At 42.3% G+C, this 24,277-nt stretch overlaps 1 protein-coding gene across 2 annotated transcripts in view; it reads right to left on the bottom strand.

Moving 5' to 3' along the window:
• NKD1 (NKD inhibitor of Wnt signaling pathway 1) overlaps positions 1–24,277 on the bottom strand; it is a 192,377-nt gene that overhangs the window by 65,497 nt on the left and 102,603 nt on the right. For both annotated transcript variants that reach the window (XM_006121141.4, XM_006121139.4), the window contains exon 4: positions 15,053–15,110. In XM_006121141.4, coding sequence (XP_006121203.1) covers positions 15,053–15,110 — 58 coding nt within the window. The remainder of the gene's footprint in view (positions 1–15,052; positions 15,111–24,277) is intronic.

Genomic DNA, 24,277 nt, shown 5'->3' with positions numbered 1-24,277 from the left:
TCCATTTGTGTGAAATACTGACTTCTAATTTCTTAAGTTATTCAAGTGTAGATTTTTTTAACGTGTTTCTTATAACCAAAGTGGAACTTTGAGCAGCAAACTCCCAAGTGTGGGGACAGCTGTGATGCAGAAGATGATGGTCTAGACTAGACTCTAGAGCTGTGGTGTCCAGCCAGTTCTGAAGCAGTAGCCACAATAATGGCTACTGCTATAGCCAACTACCCACACTCAACCAGCCAAATAAACATATGTGGCTGGCATGTTGGACCACATGGGTCTAGATACAGGGTATCAGGAGATGTACTAGGGCAGGGGTCTCAAACAATTAACCTTAGGGACAGTGTCAGTCCTCAAATACTCTTAGGAGTAGGATTTCCAGATAGTTTCACAAAAAATACTGACACAGCAAAAAAAAAATTGGTTGAAAAAAAAAAAAAAAAAAACACACACACAAACCCAACCTCCCCCCCCCCCCCCCAAAAGTTGTTGAGAAAATTCCCACACACTCCCACACTCTCCCTACTCCTGCCAGATGCGGTGCAGGAAGAATGTCCCAAGCGGCCTTCCGTCCAAGAAAATACCGGATATTTTACATGCCAGTATTTGGGGGGGGGGGGGGGGGGTTGTACCAGACACATGTCACAAATACTGAGGCCAGTGGGCACCCCGCTCTGGCAGGGCTCCGGGGCAAAGGTCTTCCCACCCCTCTGTGCATCTCCCAGCTGCCTGCTACCCTCGAGCAATTTACCTCCCTTTGGTGCTACCACAAGGGTGGCAGGCAGCCAGGAGATGCTCTGCGTCATTGCTGGAACGTATCTGGGGAGCTGTGTCCAGAGCCATCTGTGCATAGGAAGGTTTGGGGCAGCTGTTGCAGGGCCCGGAGTGGCTGCGCCAATCACCCTATGGATGGAACGGTCCCCTATACTCAGGGCAGGCTGAAGCCAGCAGCAGGCTCACCCCCCCCCCCCACCCATCAACACTCCTCCCCCCACTACAGCAGCAGGAGCTGCACGGAAACAGAGCTGCACAGCAGCCTGCTCTACTCCACCGCCATCTCACAAGCCAGCCCATGGTGGGGCTGGGGCACTAGGGGCACTTTGCTTCCCGCTGCCACAGGAAAGTGGAGCGACCTACTGGCCTTGGAAATGGCGCACAGGCTGCTACATTGCCTGTTTCCACAAACCTCCCACCGTCACACTAGGCCCCCCCACTAATCCCCAAGGTCGTGTCCTTCTGGGGAGTGGGCTTGAGGGAAGAGATACGATGAGAGGGAGAAGGAGAGGGAGGGGGCTGGGATGGAAAGAGGTGGGGCAAGGGCAGAGCAGGGGCTGGGACTTGGGAGAAGGGTACGAACACTTTCCCAGAGCTGCAGGGACTCATGTGCCAGGAGCTATGTGCAGGCTAGATTGTGAAACTGCTTGGGCTGCACGTGGTCCCCAGGTAGGGTTGCCAGGTGTCCGATTTTGAACCGGACAGTCTACGATTTGAGCTTTCTGTTTGGGAAACAAATTGAGAAAATATAAATGAGAAAATACAAGTGTCCGGTATTTTCTAAATAAGACGTAACGTAGATTGTGATGTAATGTCAAGTGTGTCCGGTATTTTTGTTGAAACCATCTGGCAACCCTATACCCCAGGGTGCGAGTTTGAGACCCCTGTGCTAACCTGTCAGTGGGGCTCTTACAAAGCCCTAGCTAGAACTTAAAGCAGCCTTCCCCTGGCATAACTCCCTTTCCTTCTCCAAGAATATCCTTTTTTCTCCTCTGCACTCTCTAGAAAGACTCCTTTAAGAGTGAGAGGGGAAGAGGACCCCAAACAACCAGATTTTAGCTTCAGGCATATAAATCCTTAAGAGTGAATATGACTTTTCCCCCTATAAATCTTTTATACCAGTAGTTCATGGCTGCACTGAATCACTCAGCCATTCCCAGAGCAGGCTGTAGCCCTGATCTCAGCACAGAAAGCAGTGCACTGCAAACTCTGAGGTTTCTCCACAGAGTCCTGTGAAAATTCCTTCTGAATATTTTGCTTTACAAGTGCTGACCTCCCCCCACAAAAAAGAAGCTTTAAATCCTTTACAATACAATTTTGGGCACGTTGTATTACATCCTTGATTGGTTAGAGGGCTTGAATTGCTGGTTTCTGATTTACAGAGCAAGAAAAATCAGATTACTGGAAGTTTTTCTTTTCCTCTCCCCTCCCTTTTCCCCCCATGTTGGGAATTTCCATCTAACCAGAGCAGCTGGACTCCAGGCTTTTTTGAGAGCAGAAATATTGCTTCAGGTTCATTTCCACAACCCCATCGTGCTGCATTTATTATTTGCTTTTACTCATAGACTAGTTGTGGTTACACACACGCGCGCAGGCGCGTACACCCTCCTCCAAACAAATGACATTTTATCTTTTACTCCACAGGAGACTAAGGTTGACTGCTACTTGTGCTTTGAGGTTTGGATATGATTGAGATGAAACATCTGTTAAGAAAAAAGGTGGAGAGAGAGAAAAAACTTTTTTCCCCTCTAAAAATATCATGTACCTCCACCCACAAAACTTAAAGCATGTGATGAAATTCAACTTTTAAAATATAACCCTGGAGCAACTTGAAACTACAAAAGTCTCCTTAGTATCTGAGGCAAGTCAGAATTTCCACTGTTCAAGCTGGGCTTTTATGAAGAGCAGACTTTAGAAACACTGTAATCTGTCTAGGTAACAAAGGGCACTTGTTCTGCCTGTTGAGGTAAAATGTTGTGTTTCTGTAGCTACTGAAGCAGAAGTGAAGTTGAGGCACACAAAAGTACCCTAATATACACTTTGAATTTGGGGCAAAATGCTTTTTTATTGCCATTGCCTCTGTGTGTCTGCATGTACATGCCGAGTACGTTTGTTAGGTTCCGCAAGATGATGGGGTCGTACCTAAAATATCCAGGCCAAGGTCTCCTGCAATGTGACTCCCTTTACAAAAGAAATTTGATACCAACTAAATGAGTTTCTACTTCTGAACCCCTAACAGAAAAGAAACAACTGTTTATTCTTGCTATAAACCACATCTTTGCATGCCATACTGTCACGCCTGAGAGGTGTGATCAAGTGAAACCCCTTGAAGTGATAGGAGGGGCTTCCAGCAGCATGCATGGGGGAGTGCCAGGGGGCCGACAGACTTGCCAAGCCCCAAGGCAAGGTGTGGGGCATTCCACACTCCAGAAAGAGGTGGGGCCTCAAGTGGAAGGGATGGGGCTGGGGGCAAACAGCCTCCTCCATTCCCTACTCAGGCAGCCCTCAGAGCCACCCAGAGCTCTGTGCAGTGTTCCAGCAGCAATTTAAAGGACCCAAGGCTCTAAGGCTGTCTCTTCCACTGCAACTGGGAGCACTGGGCCCTTTTACATTGTGAAGCCCTACGCCAATTGCCCCATACCCCTCCTGTTGATGGGCCTGGGGGACACTAAACAAAAGCCCAGCGGGGAAGCACTCAGCACTCTAAAACCTGGCTGAAATGACCATGTCCAAAAGAGCCAGCAAATCTGTGATGCCAGGACAAGTCAGATACTTTTGTGACAGTGAAACACAACCGGACTGATTTTGATATAATTGCTAGAAACAGGGTGTGAAGCCAACTGGAGGTGACCCAACTGAAGGTTTAAATGAAACCTGATAACCATTATAAAGGTGGAAACTTTGGAACTTTCTCATCTAAGAAATCAAGGGCCAAAACATCTTTGTAATTACAGTGGCATAAATCTGGAGCAACTTTGTGAACACCAATGTGAGGTCACAACCTGGTCCCAGTTCTTCTGCTGGAAATGGGCTGGACAAGGATAAAACAGAGTCATTTGAGAGGCTGCGGAGAGTGGCATGTTGCCTCACTTTTCTGAAATATATTTAATAAAAATCTCTAGAAACCATGGTCAAGAGGACACAAAAAAATGGCAATAATTGTTGCTAGGAAATTAAAAGTAGAAAAGGGTCTTTTCCCTTCAAGTAGACAAGGAGAAGCCACTGATATTCATCATGTTTCCAAAAAGAATGTTCCCTTAATTTTATTCTTTGGTGGCAGCAGGTCTGGGACAAAGTTCAACAGAATTTTTATCCTGCTACACACATGCAGTAATATATATTTTGGAACTGTACACACTCGATCAACTACTTCTCTTAGCTACATCTGTCCAACCTCACTGACTCCATGAAGTTGTACAGGTATAAAAGACATCAGAATCTGCCGCAGTCTACTAATGCGCTTAACTGTTTTTGTGACAGTCACAGGTTGGGTCACAGAGATCCTCCTTGATGAGCTGATTATACCACTGATCTCACCTATCTGCCCTCTGGGGCGCTCCACCACTCTGTCCTGTTGAGCGAGAACCTCTGGTCTCCCCCAGCAAAGGCACTGAGTTGGGGACCGCAGCCCAGAGCAGAGCGCTACACACATGGAGAGCAATTAAGCTCTAAGGCGGCTCAGTCATAGGGATTTGATAGAGCACCATGTGCACAGCCCCAGTGGGACCAAAACCCAAAATCTATCCATCTCACTATGCATAGAGTTGATACAGAGTGAGTTCATAAGATGTCCACCCCCTTTATAAATGAAAGAGAAAGATGCACAGCTGTTGTCCTTCCCTCGGTAACAATTCTTCACACTGGCTTTATTAATAAACAAAAGTAATTTTGTTAAGTATAAAATGTAGGATTTAAGTGTCTGCAAGTGACAACAATCAAACAAAATAAAACAAAACACGCCAGCTATGCTTAATATTCTAATAGGTTAAGAAATTGCATGTAACAAGTTTAACAGTGATTTTAATAATCTTTTCTCCCAAGCTAGGTAGCCTCCTAGCTTGGGCTCAATCCTTCCCCCATTCAGTCTTAGGTATTTGCATAAGTCATCTGAGTGGTAAGCAAGAGGTGTTTTGGTGTCTTGCCACTGCCAACTCTCCTACTATTTGATTCCCTGCCTTTACATAGATTTTGCCCAAAGCAACCCTTTCATATCACCATGGAAAAGTACCACATCCGAGATGACCTGGCCACACATCCTGGTAGAACTAGCCCTAGTCCAGGCTTATAGGAAACACAAGACTATTCACAGATCATTGACTTGAGCTCCGGGCAGTTAAGTTCCTTATATAACACTGAATGGCTTTCTCCAGCACTCCTAGATCAATAAAGTTCTTTATACTTTATATTTCTATCTTTAAATATAGGAATGACACATGCACCCAGATAGAACATACACATTCAGGGGATTAAAAGCTCTTCAATGATAGGTTGCATGTCCCATTTTGCATAAGGCATATTTGAGTAAGGCATATTCACATTCAAAAACACATTTTCATAAAAAATATAGGGACACATCACAGTAACCATTTGGTAATTCAGAGCCAGGGATGTTCAAAAGCTGTTGCTAGAGAAGATGTTTTGCCAGCTGAGATCGTGTTCGTTATTCAACCAAGGCTAAGGGGTCAGGGAGTTTAAATTAATATCCCTGTTGTTACTTGATCCTTTTTATGGCATCTTAGTATGTAGCTTGTCTGTAATTACAGGATTATTGGAAACATTGCCAACATCGTGTGAAAGGAAGAGAGTAGGAAACCAATATTGCTATAAAAATTCTAACATTTAAAATATTTTAAAAGTTTCCATATTTTTAAGCATATTCAAGGAACCTTCATTCTGCTAGTCCCTCACTCATTTTTTAACTTCTTTACCTTCACTGTGAAATTAACAAACTAGTTACACCTTTATGTAAAAGTCACTAGCGGGGAAAAAAGAAGTTTTCACTGGTTTTGGAAAAATTTTATATTATACTTTTAAAGCATCTCACCAGCATGCTCCAGTGGATAGAAAACTGGACTGGGAGTCAGCAAGCCATGTTTTTACTCCTCGTTCTGCTACTGTGCCCTTGAGCAAGTTACTTAACATCACTGGTCTATGTTTCTCCGTCTCTCAAATGGCAAAAATGCTCTGTAAAATTACTTCAGACCAAGAGACAAAAAGCACTAATTAATTTGTAGAGTATATAATCTATCCAGACCAATATAACAGGTTAGTTATCTAAGAAAACCCACAGTTATGGCACAAACTATGGGGGAAAGTTGCAACTCAAAAGAATTTTTGCAAATATTGGTGCTTGCAAGTAGTGCTAGATGGTAGTTCAGTCACCAGAAGAGACATAGAACAAGTATAGTGCAGTCAGACTGTGACATGCTATTCTTCCTGCTGGGGTATGTCTCTCAATACTGAGAAAAAGGATCAATCACTTTTACAGGTGACAGAACAGCTGTTTTTTCATGCCCATTCTATCAGTAGATTCTCTGCAGCAGTTAGTTGCCAGCAAAGGGGCAGTTGGTACCAACTGTAAAGGTTCTTTTGGAAATGGATGGTGACCACTGACTGATTACATAAAGACTACAGAGTCTCAATGGATAGTAACAGCTTTTTATCTCTACATTTTTATATTTCTGCATTTGAAATAATGACCCTAGAACAGTGGTTTTCAAACTTTTTAGGCTGCAAACACCCTTCCGAATAATGCAGTCTACCTCTTCCCTCCGTCTAAGATACGTTCATAATATTTCCATGATTAGATTGCCAAATCTTAGTTAATAAAGCGTGTTCACTGTTACAGGATTTTTCTCACATACCCCCGATGAGAGCTTGCATACATCAGTCTGAAAACCACAGCCCTCAAAGTAAAAGGCTTCTGATTCAAATACCAAATTCTTTAAAGGAGTTTTTTGAAGTGCTTTATACCATAAGATTTTCCTCCCACTCATGGCGAACAGCCTACCTGTTTCTTATAATTTCCTGGATCTTTGTCTGACCACAGGAAAACTTCTGCTAATCCTACCGGGCTCATGTTCTTTAGAAACTTTTTTCTATCTGCCAAACTAAGCAATTTTTGCTTGGCGTCTTCCTTTGCTCCTTTTTCTTCTAGGCTCATTGGTGCCCTTTCCAATTTACAGTAACCAGCTTATCAGCTTCCAGTCTGGGTGGAGACCAGCTGTTTTGGCAGACAAACATAGCTACTGTGAGTGGGACAGCACACAGCAGAAGATGCATTTCACAGGTGGTAGCTTGAATAGGGGGAGTTAATACAGGAAAGATGGGCAAGCTCATGATACCGCAAAATTTTGCGGCCACTCGAGAGAAGATCACAAGAGGGGACCATAAACAGGTTTTGATAAATGTGAGTAACATGCTAAGCAGAGCACTATTAATAAACCATAAAAATGCAGAGTTCACACATTACACACCAGAGTGCTGACAATAATAGAGCAGCCACTTTAATGTACAATTAAAGTGGTGTGGCTTGTGACATTAGTGATTAATAGTTATTAAACGGTAAGCTACTGGGGAAAGGGAGCCTTTCTTTCCCAGTCTGTAAAGCACCATGTGCACTAATGGCACTAAGTAGATAATAACAACTTGAAGACTTTGGCAACTGTGCATAACTGCATAACTCTTTTTTTTTGTTGTTGTCAATTTGCGGTTTCCATACCAAGGTGCAACCTATGTATTTTTCAACTATGCTAAAATGGTTTATATACTGCATGTAAACAATGCCTAGAAAATTAATTACATGTTCAGTATGAAAGAAACAATAATATTCACAAATGAAGACACTAATGGTGCAGAGTTACATAAATTTTAAAAATTGCTGATGCAGGAACAGTGCGTTTGTTATGTGGTCAGTGTCTAGCACAAAGCTCCTAGGCCCTATAAATAACAACAAATCAAGTTACCAAGGTATGCCCCAACATATTTCACCTACAGATAGTATTTCTTGTATCCATTTCAGACATTTGAAAAAATTTCCCCAAGATTACAATATACTATGAGTGGACTTCAAAAGTTTGTTCAAGGTTCAGAGTCCAGTGAAATTCTTTATCCACCAAATAGGGAATTACTGATGAAAAGAGACTGAATGTTATAAAATTGTGTCCACCATATAGCACATATTCTATATTCATAACTTCTGAATTACCAGTGACACAGGGAGAAAAAAGCAATCTCAATCACAAAGAGTAGATTACATAAGTGGCTTAGTTCATCTCTACTGACCCTGAGTTCATTTAAGGTGACCATTGGCCACGTAAGAGAACATCCAAAATTTTCAGTATACAAAGCAGTGAAATCAAAGGCAGGTGCTGAATATAATAGACAATGCTGGTCAAACTGTTTCTTTCTGCATGGCACTCATTGAACAGGGTAGCCACTATTGAGTTCTAACCTCTTGTCACGTGGCAACATTGAGTCAACAATCCGCTCTCATGGCTTAATGCTTTTGATGTTTACTTTGTTCTTTCAATAGTACAAAAGAAAGCACTAATGCACCAGTCCTCTTACCAAATACAATCTTAATCCCAGAATCCAGAGCCTTTTGCTGCTGGCCAGTTAAGTGTGTTAAAACGAAAGGATTTGATCAAGCTTTACATAACAACACAGAAGTTAAATCCAGCTTCTTTTTGGACAGCTAAGATAGTTCTTTTTATCTTCGCTGCTCAGATGGCTTTAAAAAAAAAAAAGAGGTAATGAACTTGGCTATGTAAAACAAACTAAGGAATTCAATTATTTCTCTTATTACCACATTGTCTTTTTTAGTGTGACTCTTCTGAAGAGCTCTGACTTATTCTCTAATCGTGTGTCTGTATGCAAATGCTCTGGATCTCCGCCAATGGACTGCTATCACCTGCTGTGCATTTCTGTAAATTCACAAAATGTTGTTTTCTACCTCAGTTTTCTTGATTTAAAAAAAATAGATGGAATATGAATTGTACGTCAGGGAAGCATCATGGGAATTTGACAGATCCAGAAATATAGGGACGGTTAAAGAGGACCATATAAAGGAGAAATAACTCCAGATAACTAAGGGCTTATCTACATGGAGCAACAATATGCAATAAGGGGATTGCAATATCTAAAAAACTGAACTAAAATGCCCAACACAAATCAGCTCATATAGACCTCGCTAGTGTGCACTAAATAGACCCTGAGTGTGCTTTAATGCAGTGCTATTCAAAACTGAACTTTGAGCCAACACGTGCAGGGTTTACACAGACCAGGTAATGTACAATCCATTAATGTGCTTTAGAAATCACACCACCATAAATACGCACTGCTGCTCTATACAGACAAACCTTCACACTAAAAAAGCACCAGAATCCAGCACATGAAATCTTCTTCACCAGTCCCAAAGTGCTAAAATCCTGGCCCTGCCTTAGATTATCTGTGTGACCTTGGGCAATGAATTTAGTCTGTTTGTGCCTCAGTTCCCCATCTATGCACAGTACTTCTCTACCTCATGGGGATAAGTACACTAAATACGATAGAATGCTCACTGTATACTAATGGGGGCCATAAAATTATGTGATGTAATTAGTTCTATTTATCTACATAACCCACCTCTACTTCACACAAGCAGTAAATCATTCGAATGAGTCATATTTGCATTCATAACCATATTATAGAGCCATGTTTGAACTTCAGAAAAGTCTAGTTTCATTGCTATTCTACTAGTCCACTACTCCTGCAAGATGAAGTATCCAACAGGACTCCAAGAAGAGTAGTATGTGTGCACAGAAAAGTCAGAGAGCATTTTGATTTGACACAATTAAGCCACATTAATGAAACTGTTCTGGAAAAACTAATAGAATTGTTACTAATGGGGAAAGCCGGGTTACATTGTATCAGAAAGGGTCGGGGAAATGTGCTGTGTTTTTAGAACAAGGCAGCGCCTTCCCAGTGTGCGTATAACCAAGAAAATCCTGAGAGAGAACAGTTAGCTTTTTCCAGCTGCAGGGATGCCAGAGCAAAATTCTTTCTTTCTCTAGAGACTGAGAAAGGACCACCTGCACTCATGTAGCTCCTGCCCTCACTACTCAGCTTCTTCATAAAAATGAGACACACCGGTAATAATGTGAACTGCACTTCTTGGCACTGAGCTACAGTGACAAAACAGAACAGCCTAAAAATGCCAAGAGCAGTTTTATTCTCTAATAAAGAATACTGCTGCTGGCTAGCTTGAAAATGGCACATGTTGGGTGTTAAGTTTGCTGTACAGTACAATGCCACAACCAAAAGTAAACTATATTTTGGATGTAGAGTTTGATATTAATACACCAACATATAATAAGATGGAAAAGACAAAATGAGACACATTGTGAACACAATTTTTCACTTTACTGGCTTTTCATAGCCAGCATAAATTGGATTTTACTGTAATTCTGTCTACAAAAATTATTTTCCAAACATTACCACTAACATCACCTATTCTAAGTGGAGGTAAAAACTATGGCAAATTCAGATGTGCTAACTGTTACCAAATGTTGGTTTAATAATGATCATTATTAATTACTAGAAGACTTCCCACCGTTGCCTGGGCCGTTCAAAGGAGGGATCTGGCAATGTGGGGAGTGCAGGAGTCAAGGCAGGGCCTTGCGGATGTGGGAGGCTCAGGGCAGGAGGGTGAAAGTATGGGGGGGAGGGGTGTGGTGTGTGTGCAGGAGTTAGGGTGGGGGGGTTGAAGAGGAGCTCAGGGCAGGGGTTTGGGGATTTTGGGGTACAAAAGTGAGGCTTGGGGGTCAGGAGGGATTCAGAGTGGGGGCTACAGGAGACTCAGTGCAGGGAGTGGGGGTGCAGGAACCAGGGCAGGGGACTAGGAGGAGGGGGAGCTCAGGGAAAGGAGAAGGAGCTAATGGCAGGGGGTGGAAGTGGCTTCTGGCTTCTCCCCAGGGACAGCTCCGGCGGTGCACCACTCACTAGTTTGTCTCCAGTACAGGGGAGCCGTGCACCCCATTCTCACCAGCTTGTTCACAGGGTGGGGGAACAGGTGCACACCCTGCTTGGCAGCTTATCCCCAGGGTTCTGGGCCGGAGCAGGAGGGGCTGCATAGGCCAGCTCTGCCAGTCTACAGTGCTTCCTGAGAACAAGGTCTTGCCAACACTAACCAACAGAAATGAACAGATGTTATCCTAGGAATTGATATTTTACAAACTGCTTGTCAGATTTTAGCACATCATATCCACTATTCATTGCCTCTGGGGTACCTGGCATTGGCCACTGTCAGAAGACAGGATATTGGGCTAGATGGACATTGGTCTGATGGATATGGGCCGTTCTTATGTTCTAATGCTGACCAATATTTTACCTGCCCTGTCTGATATAAATTAGGCAGTAGCCTCTAATGAAATTCAAAATGTTATGTCTCCACACTCAAAGGAATAAAGATGCCCCAAGAATCATTTGCTAGAGAAAAGCAAAAAAACCTATGCTAACCATTCCGAAAGAAACCAGTAGAGAAAGTTCTACTGGACTAGCAGAGCAGAACTGCAGAAGCCACATTAACAGATATGGGGAAAAGTATTTTGGTACCTTCAGTTTCATCAACACAAAGCACATGCTGTGGATGATAATCTTGATAAACAGTCTCAGGGTATTGGGTTATTGATGTGAAAAACTGCAGAGGAACTCACGAATTATGCAGGGTTGGATCTGGTTAGAACTTACAAGGAAGAACCCCAAAAGAACACAAGCATACTGAAGGATTTGTGTTCTGTACAATGAACTCTTCCATTGTAAGTACTGAACAAAGTACTCTAATCTGCTGTTAGAAGACATCCAGTTTCTAATTGCAAAAGTATGAACTCATCATTCCAGAAGATAGTCTTAATGACCTTTTCCACTGGAGCTTCCGCTAAGCAACATCACGCAATACGCATCTTTATGCTTTTCAAAACCTAAGATTCATCTACAGTCTCAGTTATACCAAACCTCATTTACCAAGAACAAATTATCTTGAAAATCCAAGGAAAATTTTTACACAGAATTTTGTAATCACACGGAGAAGTAGCCACTGTTTGGAATCATAGTATTTGTCTAAATAAAACTTGGCATGATTCCTTACACTGAACTAACTGAAGACATTACTTGCATTCTCTCAGAACCTAAGTCTAGTGCATAGCCAATGTAACCAGTCACTCTGTAAGGGACAATCTAATAGCCACTTCAGCAGCCCCATGGCTGTTTCGTTTTTGCTCCAAAGGGCAGGATAACGGGTGGATCCACACAATTGACAATCCTCAATTCCTGTGTTCCTCATCCTCAAACCCAAACCATTTGGGTGTAAGAAGCTCCATTAAGCTGTGTTCTTTGGCAGACAGGACAGGTATAGAATCATAGAATCATAGGACTGGAAGGAACCTCAAGAGGTCATCGAGTCCAGCCCCCCGCCCTCAAGGCAGGACCAAGCTCCGTCTACACCATCCCTGACAGATGTCTATCTAACCTGTTCTTAAATAGCTCCAGAGAGGGAGATTCCACCACCTCCCTTGGCAATTTATTCCAATATTTGACCACCCTGACAGTTAGGAATTTTTTCCTAATGTCCAATCTAAACCTCCCCTGCTGCACTTTAAGCCCATTACTCCTTGTCCTGTCCTCAGAAACCAAGAGGAACAAATTTTCTCCTTCCTCCTTGTGACACCCTTTTAGATATTTGAAAACCGCTATCATGTCCCCCCTTAATCTTCTTTTTTCCAAACTAAACAAGCCCAGTTCATGAAGCCTGGCTTCATAGGTCATGTTCTCTAAACTTTTAATCATTCTTGTCGCTCTTCTCTGTACCCTTTCCAATTTCTCCACATCTTTCTTGAAATGTGGCGCCCAGAACTGGACACAGTACTCCAGCTGAGGCCTAACTAATGCAGAGTAGAGCGGCAGAATGACTTCACGAGTTTTGCTTACAACACACCTGTTGATACAACCTAGAATCATATTTGCTTTTTTTGCAACAGCATCACACTGTTGACTCATATTCAACTTGTGGTCCACTATGACCCCTAGATCCCTTTCCGCCATGCTCCTTCCTAGACAGTCGCTTCCCATCTTGTATGTATGGAACTGATTGTTCCTTCCTAAGTGGAGCACTTTGCATTTCTCTTTATTAAACCTCATCCTGTTTTCCTCTGACCATTTCTCTAACTTGCTAAGGTCATTTTGAATTATGTCCCTATCCTCCAAAGAAGTCGCAACCCCACCCAGTTTGGTATCATCTGCAAACTTAATAAGCGTACTCTCTATCCCAATATCTACATCATTGATGAAGATATTGAACAGTACGGGTCCCAAAACAGACCCTTGCGGAACTCCACTTGTTATCCCTTTCCAGCAGGATTTAGAACCGTTAACAACAACTCTCTGACTACAGTTATCCAGCCAATTATGCACCCACCTTATCGTGGCCCTATCTAAGTTATGTTTGCCTAGTTTATCAATAAGAATATCATGCGAGACCGTATCAAATGCCTTACTAAGTCTAGGTATATGACATCCACCGCTTCTCCCTTATCCACAAGGCTCGTTATCTTATCAGATTAGTTTGGCATGACTTGTTCTTCACAAACCCATGCTGGCTATTCCCTATCGCTTTATTACCTTCCAAGTGTTTGCATATGATTTCCTTAATTACCTGCTCCATTATCTTCCCTGGGACAGACGTTAAACTGACCGGTCTGTAGTTTCCTGGGTTGTTCTTATTCCCCTTTTTATAGATGGGCACAATATTTGCCCTTTTCCAGTCTTCTGGAATCTCCCCTGTCTGCCATGATTTTTCAAAGATCATAGCTAAAGGCTCAGATACCTCCTCTATCAGCTCATTGAGTATCCTGGGATGCATTTCATCAGGACCTGGTGACTTGCTGACATCTAACTTTCCTAAGTGATTTTTAACTTGTTCTTTGTGTATCCTATCTTCTAAACTTACCCTCTCTCTGCTTGTATTCACTACGTTAGGCACACCTCCAGACTTCTCGGTGAAGACCGAAACAAAGAAGCCATTGAGCATCTCCGCTACTTCCAAGTTCCCTGTTACTGCTTCTCCCTCCTCACTGAGCAGTGGGCCTACCCTGTCCTTGGTCTTCCTCTTGCTTTTAATGTATTTATAAAAGGTCTTCTTGTTTCCCTTTATGCCTGTAGCTAGTTTGATCTCATTTTGTGCCTTTGCCTTTCTAATCTTGCCCCTGCATTCCCGGTCAAGTTCCAGTCAAGTCCCAGTCAAGTTCACAGAATGCTGTTCCTTTCACAGCAGAGCTACACCATTTTCCACTACGGTTAGAGCCACGATTAAAAAGGAGGCAAGGCTAGTCTCTTTGACAGGAGACGAGCCAAACAAATAATGACATCTGCTCTTTTATGCATAATGTGCTGATCAAGACTCTTTCTGGAAATCAACAAATTTGGTCTGTAGGCCACAACTGGACTCTTGCTACACATTGGCACTTGGAGCTGGGGTGTGATTCCCAGCGAGTAGAAATACTGGTGTGAGATTTCATTGAGTTACCTTGTAAAAAAGAAGCCACAAGAACATGGGCACCAGTGAGTGACAGCATGGACTAGCCACCCAAATTACATTCTCTCAGGTCCAGGAGGGTTTGTACCTGGGGCAGCTAGCACATGCCACTATTCAGGGCTGCCTGGGTTGTCATGACTACCCTGCTACTTCTAGTGCACTGGCTCAATGCAGGGCCGGACGGAGACATGGGCGAGCCGGGCAGCTGCCCAGGGCGCCAGCCCATGGGGGGTGTCTGATGGTAGCTGTAAGGAACGCGTGGTGTCCCTTGCAGTTGCCATCAGGAGCCATGCGCCCGGCTCCCACAGCACCAGCCCCGCGGCACCGGAGAGCAGCGCCCTTGCCCCTACGTCTGTGGGGCTATGCACAGCCTGGCACGTGTGCTAGCAGCGCTGGCCAGGCCAGGCGGGCAGCGCATGCGCAGTGCGCCCTGGGGGGCGGGCCCATGCCTCACGGGCTGGCCCTGGCTCAATGAAATGTGAGTACATCTCTCTGAGCTGCTATCATATTCCTAGCTCAAAGTGGAGACAAGCTGTATTTGAGGATTTAGGAGTGATACAGGAAGATGGCTTATCCCTGTTGCATTAGCCATCCTAGATAATGACATTCCAAAGACTATTCACTATTATCAGAGTTCACACTACACTTTATAACTCAGTTTAAATTTTCCAAATATGCCGTAACATTAACTAAGGAGAATTGTTCTTTACGTACCTTCTAGACGAAAGTGTTCATCACCAACTGTCTCTCGGTAATCTTCACCAGATGGATCCTGGAGAAATAAGAGGTACAAAGAAAAAAATTTAATGTCTCTACAAAGCATTGAAATATTAATTGAATGCCTAAATTGACACCAAAACTAATGAGAAATGTTATACTTTATAACACAACTAGCCCTTTAAAAGTTTGAAATGTCCCATTCATGGCACTAGACTTATCTCAGAATCTCTTAAGCAACACAAAGTCAATAAAATTGGCATCACCTGGGAATTAAGGGCAGTTGGCAGGGAGTCTTCTGCAGGGAAACAAGTATAAGTCATTTTCTTTGGGTCCCTGAAACAAAGCCTTCCATACTCAAGACCATCTCCAATAACTTTACAGTATGAATGTAGCAATGCTGTGACTATGTAGGCATACATGCTATTGTAATTTGTTCACCCATCAGTAGATATTTAGCGCCTGCCTTTTAAGTGACCGGAAATGTTGATTTATCACCTAATTTTTGCCACAGGATATTCCACCTGGAAAGCTGGTAACTATGAACTGAAATCACCTTGCTTTTAACATTCTACCTACAGAAGAATGACTTTCCCATCGCAGCCCCCAGCCCTAGAACTTCTTCTGTAGCAGTATAGACACAGGAATCCCAAGTGCTGATGCCTAATCTTGTTATCTTCTAGGCCAAAGGAAATTGTGAACCATATTGAGCCATACTGACAAACCTGTCTGTTTATATTTATTAAAAGTCTTGTTGGTTGTAGTTTAATTACAAACAAAACCTTTTATTTTAAAAGCAAGAGATATTTCACTGTAACACTCCCAATATATAAGCTAATAAAATACATCTTTAACAACGGATACCTCAATGGGGGGACCTGAGGGGAAAGGATGCATAAAAGGGGAAAGGAAAGAGTTAATATTCTAGGAGTTGGACTCCATATTTTTTCATTTTAATCATTAAATCAGCCTTATGTAAATATTTTTATATACTTTTTCTAAGCTTCACTCCGTCTGTAGCTCCTAGTTATTTTGTTTAAGTTACAGTAGTGAGTTTACACAAACTAAATTTTCAATAATCATTTTCCTCCTTAAGCCAAATTATTATGACTCACCAACTTCTGGGAATATTTTTGTTGATGGTGTCAAGCAGTAATAGTAGCGCTAAACCACACATGAACTGACATCCAGTCTTGAAGCTGACGAGCAACACTTGCACAATTTACTGACATATCTAGACAGCTAGAACTCATCAGCTGCAATTAAATGTGCTCTTTCATTCCAGTAACATTATGACATGCATTACTAGACAGACATTTACTTAGTAGAGGTGTGTGAAACTGGACCTAAAAATAGCTACTGTTATACTAAAATCTTATGGGAGAAAACTGAAAAACTAAGCCACAAAAAGTTGTATTGATCCAAATACCACAATTGTTTTTGCTGAACAAATTACACTGGGATCTAGTATTACACAGTATCTTTTAACACCCCAAAGACAGATATCACAACTTATATAAGTGCCATAATGCCCTCTGCTTGTGAAAATTGTTCTGGATGTGATAAGTCTCATAAATGAAGAAAAAAGACAATAGCTGGGGAAAAGTTAAATACAGCAATCCTGATTCTTTTCTATTGCAAAAAAATACAGAGTTCTTCCAATTATGAACATGTTTTGTTTAATCTCTTTCCTGAGACTGAGATGGGCAAAAACATTAGCTATACCAATTCTGAAAATTTAATATGACAACAGAGTAAAGTGATGGTGAAGTATACATTTTGACAATGGAAAAATAAATCATTTTTATGGGAAGTGGCAGGACTTCTGATAACATGAGCATACCCAAAGAAGAACATGAAGGAACATCTTTAAAAATAAAAAGCGATGGAAATATTTTCTTGATGAGACAGTAGATGCGATGAAAGACCAAATTAAGATTCCGATCATGCATCAGATTCTGCTAGCACAGACTTCTCTGCCATGCATGGATACAAGAGTCCATGCTTGCAGATTATACTAGAGGATTGGTGCCTAAGACAGCAAAAGAGACCCATGTGCAAGTCACAGATAGCTTTAAAATACCACAGCCCTGACACCATGTTTTAAATCACAACACTGCAATTTCAAACTGGAACACCAAGTCACGAAGCAACCAAAAACAGATGTACCCTGTGAAATACTATATAAATTAGGTCAGTGAATGTTTGAAAGAGTAAAGAAAAGAAAAGTTTATGTAGAAGGAGTGTTCCAGTGCTCCAATTCCACAGGTTGCCAAACAAGATCCCATCTACAGTAAGTGTTTGCACCTCAGTGGTAATTTCCCAGTTAAAGAAGTTATCCCCTGTTAGCCATCAACACAAATAATAAAAAAATGGCTAAAACTCAAACACTGGCATTTGCTTCAAAGCTGTTAACAGCTGCCTGGCTGACTTTAGCAGTAAATACCTTGTGTCCCACATATTCTTCTCTGATAGATGCTGCTGTATTTGACTGAGATTTAAGGGGGTACAGGTGGAGAGAAGAGTGAATGAGTGCAACACCTCAGAAATGCAGTCGAGCAGATACATACAAAAGGAAGAAAAGCAATTTTTAAAAGCTCTCTACTCTAGACTTTTACTCACATGGTTGGGCTATCACTGCTTCTGCTGCCCTTTGCAGTAGGATCGAACTCCACACTGAATTCCAAAACACTGAGGCTATGTCTACACTGGTGGCTTCTTGCACAAGAACATCTTGAGCAAGGATTCTTGTGCAAGAAGTCTTGCACAAGAACACATCCACACTGCCATGTGTGAGATGTGCTTTTGTGCCAGAGTGTCCATGGCAGTGTGGACACTCTCTTGTGCAAGAAAGCTCCAATGGCCATTTTAGTCATAGAGCTTTCTTGTGCAAGAAACCTCTGCCGAGAGTCAACACTGCCCTCTTGTGCAAGAGCTCTTGCGCAAGAGGGCTTACACCTGTTAAAAAAGAGCATAGCTCTTGTGCAAGAAGCCCTCTCTTACCACGCTGTACTGTAAATCTTCTTGCGCAAGAGCGGGTGGGCAGTGTGGATGCGCTGCGGAAGAACGGCCGTTCTTGAGCAATAACTCGCCAGTGTAGACATAGCCTGAGAATTCTATTTTTTAACCCCAATCTCAGACCTATCTACCCCAGTCAGCTGTAATACAGACATAGTCTTCTAAATTGCTGAAGTCAAGACATTCATTCTGGACATCTCCCAGATTTTGGATTCACACCCCCAGCTGTCTAAATGCTGCACTCAAAATATTCTTCCTTTGCCATTGCTCTGTCCATGTCACTCTTCTTCTTCAATCCCCTCATTAACTCTCCTTCTACTAAGCTACTTTACTGCCCTTTCATCTCCTTCCGTGGTTCCGAGTACCACCTACTGACTGCCCCAGCCAATGATGCCAATGATGGGAAGGCATAACAGAATGTCATCTGCATACCATTGGTAACTGAGCCCAAGAATTTTTCTCATTTTTGCCCCATAGCTGTATATAAGTATCAATGGGCCAAGAGAGCATTGAGAATATTGATACTGCACAGGTGAGATGCCTTGGGGATAGATGAGCTGAGACCAGAAGTATTTGGATACCTAGGGGTAAAGTCTTGAACAATTTCAGGATGTCTTGATTCCTACCATGCTGAGTGCTGCCACAAATCCAATCCTATAAACATAGAACTATCAGGTACCAGGAGCACTATAACTGTTCTATATTCTGGCCTGAAATCCAGACACCTATAGGACTACAGCCTGTAGACAGACAGGTACCTTCCTTCTCGTTAACTCTTTAATTGTGTGAATGTCCAAATGATCCATTATAGGTATAAATGGCCAATAGTTTCCATGAGTAGGTGTGAAAAAATAACTGTGCCCTCAGGTTAATCACACATTTTGGTCAGGCATTGCCTAATCATACATTTGAAAAAAAATCAGGTCTTGATCTGTTCTTCAGGACTATCTACCACACTTTTAGTTTGGATTATTTTTTTTTGACTGTGCAGTATCTCCCTGCATTAGGACTGTAAGCCTGTCATGGCAAGAGCTTAATTTCTCTGTGTTTATAAAGTATTTTGTGTACCTGCATTATACAAATACAAATTTCCATGAATCCATTCATAATTTCAGCCTCTCAGTGACAAAACTGAAGCATCTCCAAACAAAACAAAACAAAATTATTAACAGAGACGTGAACCATGCAGAAAACCACTCAGCGGAAAAGACAAAACTACAAAGGCTAACACCCACACACATATGCTTTAGTACAAGTCTAATTTCATTTCTCACCATGGGACAGAGTTGCACCCTCTCCTATTTATATACACGCTACATATTTTTTTTTAAATTGCTTTTTTTAAACTACTGCTTTCTGTAAGGCAAATGCAAAGCAGCTCACACTTGGGACAGAAGCCAAGGTTGACTTCAACTAGACCAATATTAAAATATACATAGTTATTGCAGTAATTCAGTTTATTAAACAGAAGTAGAAAGCTCAAGCTTTTGGGGTAAAAAGATACATTTGACTTATTTACCCCTAATTTTCTTGATCTGTGATCTTCGTATTTTTAGCATGGAGGCTCCTTTAAAAAAAAAATCTCTCACTAACATCATGATATTTTACCAGAAGGTAGAACTATTCACAGAACTAACTGCTTCACCAAATTCCTAGCATCCTACCACTAATTGAAGAAACAAGGTGCAACTCCACCTGCTGGCACTGTTGTGAAGTTAGAAAAAGGGATTTTTTTTTGTAACAAACTAACAATAATCAGAAAGAAACCTTGTTGCACACCCTCTAATTGAGGAGCAGTACTGATGTGCTCCAAAGAGTTTCCCATTGAGTTGTCTTTAGTAATAATGTGAGAGCAAGTGAAAGTCCATACCACAGGGAGAATATACAGAAAGCCAGATCCTGTACAGAGGATCTTCCAAAAAAAAATGGCAGCAGAACAAAGATGTTTTCTAGACAAAGCTGCAGGTCAGCTTCCAACACATACTTTAAAAGCACTTATTGTAGCTGTCTTGCCCACGCCCAGATCCTCACCACACCTTTCAACATGATAGAAAGACACCGAGTTTCAGATCCCTCTGGTATTTCTCACGTTTTCTTCATCCTCTAGAAAACAGGTAGCCCCAATACTGAAATGTAGGCCTTTCACCTTGGTTTTTAGTGGTTAGTAGAATCTTCCTTTTTATGTTCACTCACATAAACATGCATACAAAAATTGTCAGACTGGTCAAGACAATTCAGTTCATTTGAAATACGAGTTTTCTCCTACAGTTGGCAAGGGCTCTATAGAATAGAGTACAGCTCTTTAAGTCTTTCGAAGTCACCTCTACCATGAATACTTATGCTATGAATTTGTGTGGCCTTTGCCTTACTAGGGTGACTGAGGTGTGTTTGGAGACATTATTCCAAAATAGATAATACTGTCCTATCTTACATTTGAAGCTAAGACATGTAAGCTTTTTAGAGATTCAAATGTTACTTCAAGAGAAACAGTTCGTTTCCAACTACAAGGTTTTGTACCATCTCCAGATGAAAAACGCCTAGCCTTCAAAGATGAAAGGGAATTAAAACAAGAAAACCTCTGGTGTTATATTTAAATTCATTTTGAAGTACCTTCAGAGGGCCATGTGTTCTCTGTAACTATCCTCTAAGCCAGTGGTCACCAACTTTTTTCTAGCCAAGATCACTTTTTGAATTTACGTTCAACCAAAGATCTACCCCTAAGATAATGTTGTATACATTCATCTTTTACATTTGTCCCCCGGAACTGGAAACCAGCAGGGACTGCTTCACTGCATCCTGTCTCCAGCCAGAGCAAAGAGAGGAAGCCATCCACCGCTACATAGCCCAGGCAGAGGCCACAGCATACAGACCGAGGCTGTCCAAGCAGGGACAGCATCACTGTGCTGTGCTCCCGCGGGTGGCTGGAGCAAAGAGGGGCAGCCACCCTCCCATGTCATCCGGCCAGCTGGCCACAGCATTCAGCTCACCGAGCCTGCCCCAGCAGAACCCACCATGCTACCCCTCACCTTCTGTTCAATGCATGAGACTTTCCACTGGTTCCAGTGCCTTTGAATTGGGACCTTATAGATTTAGTATCTAGTTTTCAAATTTTTTTGTGACAACATCCAGATTGTCTGCCTATTTGAGCCTAGGTTCTCCCACAGCATAAGGCCTTGACCTAAAAGCTGCTCTAGATGGGTAGCTTCTGTTCCTCTTGTAGGCTTTCCTTAAGATTCCCCAAATCACTTCCTGTCAGTAGAGAAGATATTATTTATGCAGCTGTGTTTGTCAGGAAACCTAAATTCAGTTCTCACTCTGACACAGACTTCCTCTGTAGTACAGGAGGAAACATCTAAACCACTTTGTTCCTCAGTTTCTAATCTGTAAAATGGGGTTAATGGTACTTTTGTGAAGAGCACAGAGATCTGTGGATGAACATGCACTATATAAGGGTTAGGCATTGTTATAAACAGCAAAAAAACCCACCAGTGTGCCACCTCAGAGACATATGCTAACATTGATCTATAAATCTGTCAACAGGAGGTGCTGGCAAAACAGATGGCTCACATTCATCAGCTAACCCGCCTATACCACCTCTCCAAAACCCAGGTATGTCAACTAATCATTCTATAAGAAATTTTATTGGGCCACAAAGTCACAGCAAGAACAACAATGCCACAAACATGACTTCTAAAATTGAGTCAACAGAGCGCTCTGCAAGTACACAGGCATCAATAGCATCAAAAGGTGCATGTTGCTTTCACCCCTCCTCTGTCCCTCCTAAAAATATGTAAGGTAGCCACCATGAGCCAGCAGGAGAGAAAGCCAATGGGAAAAAAAGGACGAAGAAAAGAGAAAAGCTGTCCATACACAATCCTACAAACAGCCCAATATCCAAACCATGCTGACTGCCAAGCGCCACTAAGTACACAGACACAGGCTAAAACATTTCCATACCATTCAAAAAACTTGAATTAGATGAGTGGTGACATATTGCCCTGCTGGGTCAGCAGGATTACAAACGCCTACGCAGTTGACTTCTACAATAATTACACGAGAGTTACCTCTGAGATAAGAAATTTCGATTGCCACCTCAATAACTGAAAACTGAGGATACTAAATTTCCCTTGTAATGTTACTGTAGCAACAACAGCTGTGGCAGGCTTTATGCTAAAGAGTCTGACTGCTGTTCTGATTCAGTGTTTCAGCAGGCAGACAGTATTGCAATACAGGGACCAGGCTGCCATGCACATTTCCTTAAAAGGAATCACAGGGCCCTAGCATCACATCAAAGCTAGAGAGTTTAGCAGATTTCCCTCCCTCCCAGTCTTTGAGGCTAAGACTTCATACTCCAGAATTTAATATCTTTTTCCTCCCTCCCCCCAGTCCTTTTGTCTGCGTCTCTGTTCTCTAAGAGCTAACAGATGTTGATGCCATGAAGTTTCAAAGAAAACTTTTGATGCCCACATAACTCATTACAACTAATATATTCCAAGAATGCTTGTAACTCAGGAAACACTGGGGTGAAAAAACAGAGGAGAAGGGGCAAATGTCTACACTGAATAACCCTTGAAAGAAAATAAATAGTTCACTTCAAAGTCATTGGGGAATTATTTAACAAGCTCTTTCTTCTGCAAAACACAGAACAAATTCAACTGAGCCTAGAATTCCCAAGCTGAAAGAAAAATAACCCCACATAAATGGTGAAGCAGAGGGAAGTTTCTGTTATGATGCCCAGTCCATCCATCAACAAAAATACCGGAAGATGGGCTGTTTCCAAGAAGCCCTGATCATGCTTTGTCATGAAAAACACAGTTTGGCAGCAACAACTATGCAGACACGTACCTTAAGAGTTCCAGGAGATCCAAAACAATATGAACAGCTTAATCAACTGTTGCAAGCAATTAGTTCAAAGAAGCTATTTCTAGTGCAGCCTTCCAAAATACCCACTGGGGCAAGTTGTTAATTTATTTATTAATTTTATTATTATTATTAATTATTATTTTACAGGAGAAAGAAACATTTGCTTTTTCAGCCACATGTTGAGACTCAGGCAATTTGATTGAGCTGGGGCTAGTAATTTTTTGTATCCATTTTGTATCCAAGCCCTTTTCTTCATTTCTCCATCACATCTCCACCCCCTACAAGTTTTTCCAGTACACAGCTGCATCCTACTTTCCTTTTGGTCAGACTCCTCCTGGAAGTAAAGAGGGGTTGTTTGGGGGTGCGGGAGGGGAAGGAGTGTTGGGAGAAGGAGGGGGTGAGAATGAGATTACATCAACTTTCACAGCAGGAGGATCCGATTACATCGCTGTGCACTACGCGGAGTTCGATCTCGCATTCCTGACACAGGCATCTCCCCCATTGAAATCAGTGGGAGACCTGCCTGTGTGAGGACAGCAAGATCAAGCATTCTGTGATCAGAGAGCTAGACACAGTAGGGTTCCACACCTCACCCCACCTCTATCAGCAGCATACTTCAGACTTGGAATCTGTCCTACATTTGGAAGAATATACAATCCAAGTACATGAAAAAACAGTTACAGTGTTAATGTCCCCCCCCCCCCCCCCCCCCCCCACAACCTACCAATTTTACCTAATGTAAGTTATGGGGTTCTCAAACTTACTTGTACTTCAACTCCCTTGTGAAACAACACCCTTCTGTTCAACTCAAGGGAGGGAGTCAGAACCCCAAGTCCTGCCATGCTGGGCAGGGTCCAAAGCCCAAAAGCTTCAGCACCAGGCAGGGGCCTGTAACCTGAGCCCTACCACCGAGAGTGTCAACCCTAACCCTAACCCAGCAAGCCTAAATCAGCCCTTGTGACCCCATTAAAATGGGGTCCTGACCAGTGTGCCCTGTAAGCTGTGTACTTGTGCAGCTGCTCAGAATTAATTCAAATGCCACATTGGTGGTGCACATTTGCACATGCCCAGGGTACATACAATATTTATTCCACACATGGCTGGAAAAAATCCACATGTGGCTGGAAAAGATTAGAGGGAACATTGGTCTTGACCCAACCCACTGTTTGAGAACTGCTGATCTAGGTAATTATGAAGTTCCAGACTCACTTGGTATCTAGGCATAAATGTAGCAAAAATTCTAGGGTTCGCTTATTTTATAATGCAAATATAGCAAGCAAAGATGAACAGACATGTTTTGTTTGTAAGGTCCTTAGCACGTTCGTGTTTGAACTGAAGAAC

Source organism: Pelodiscus sinensis, chromosome 12 (genome assembly GCF_049634645.1).
Source record: "Pelodiscus sinensis isolate JC-2024 chromosome 12, ASM4963464v1, whole genome shotgun sequence".
In the NCBI taxonomy this organism is placed as follows: Eukaryota; Metazoa; Chordata; order Testudines; family Trionychidae; genus Pelodiscus; species Pelodiscus sinensis.
Note: the sequence above shows the minus strand (reverse complement) of the source record. Positions and strands in the feature narration are given on the sequence as shown.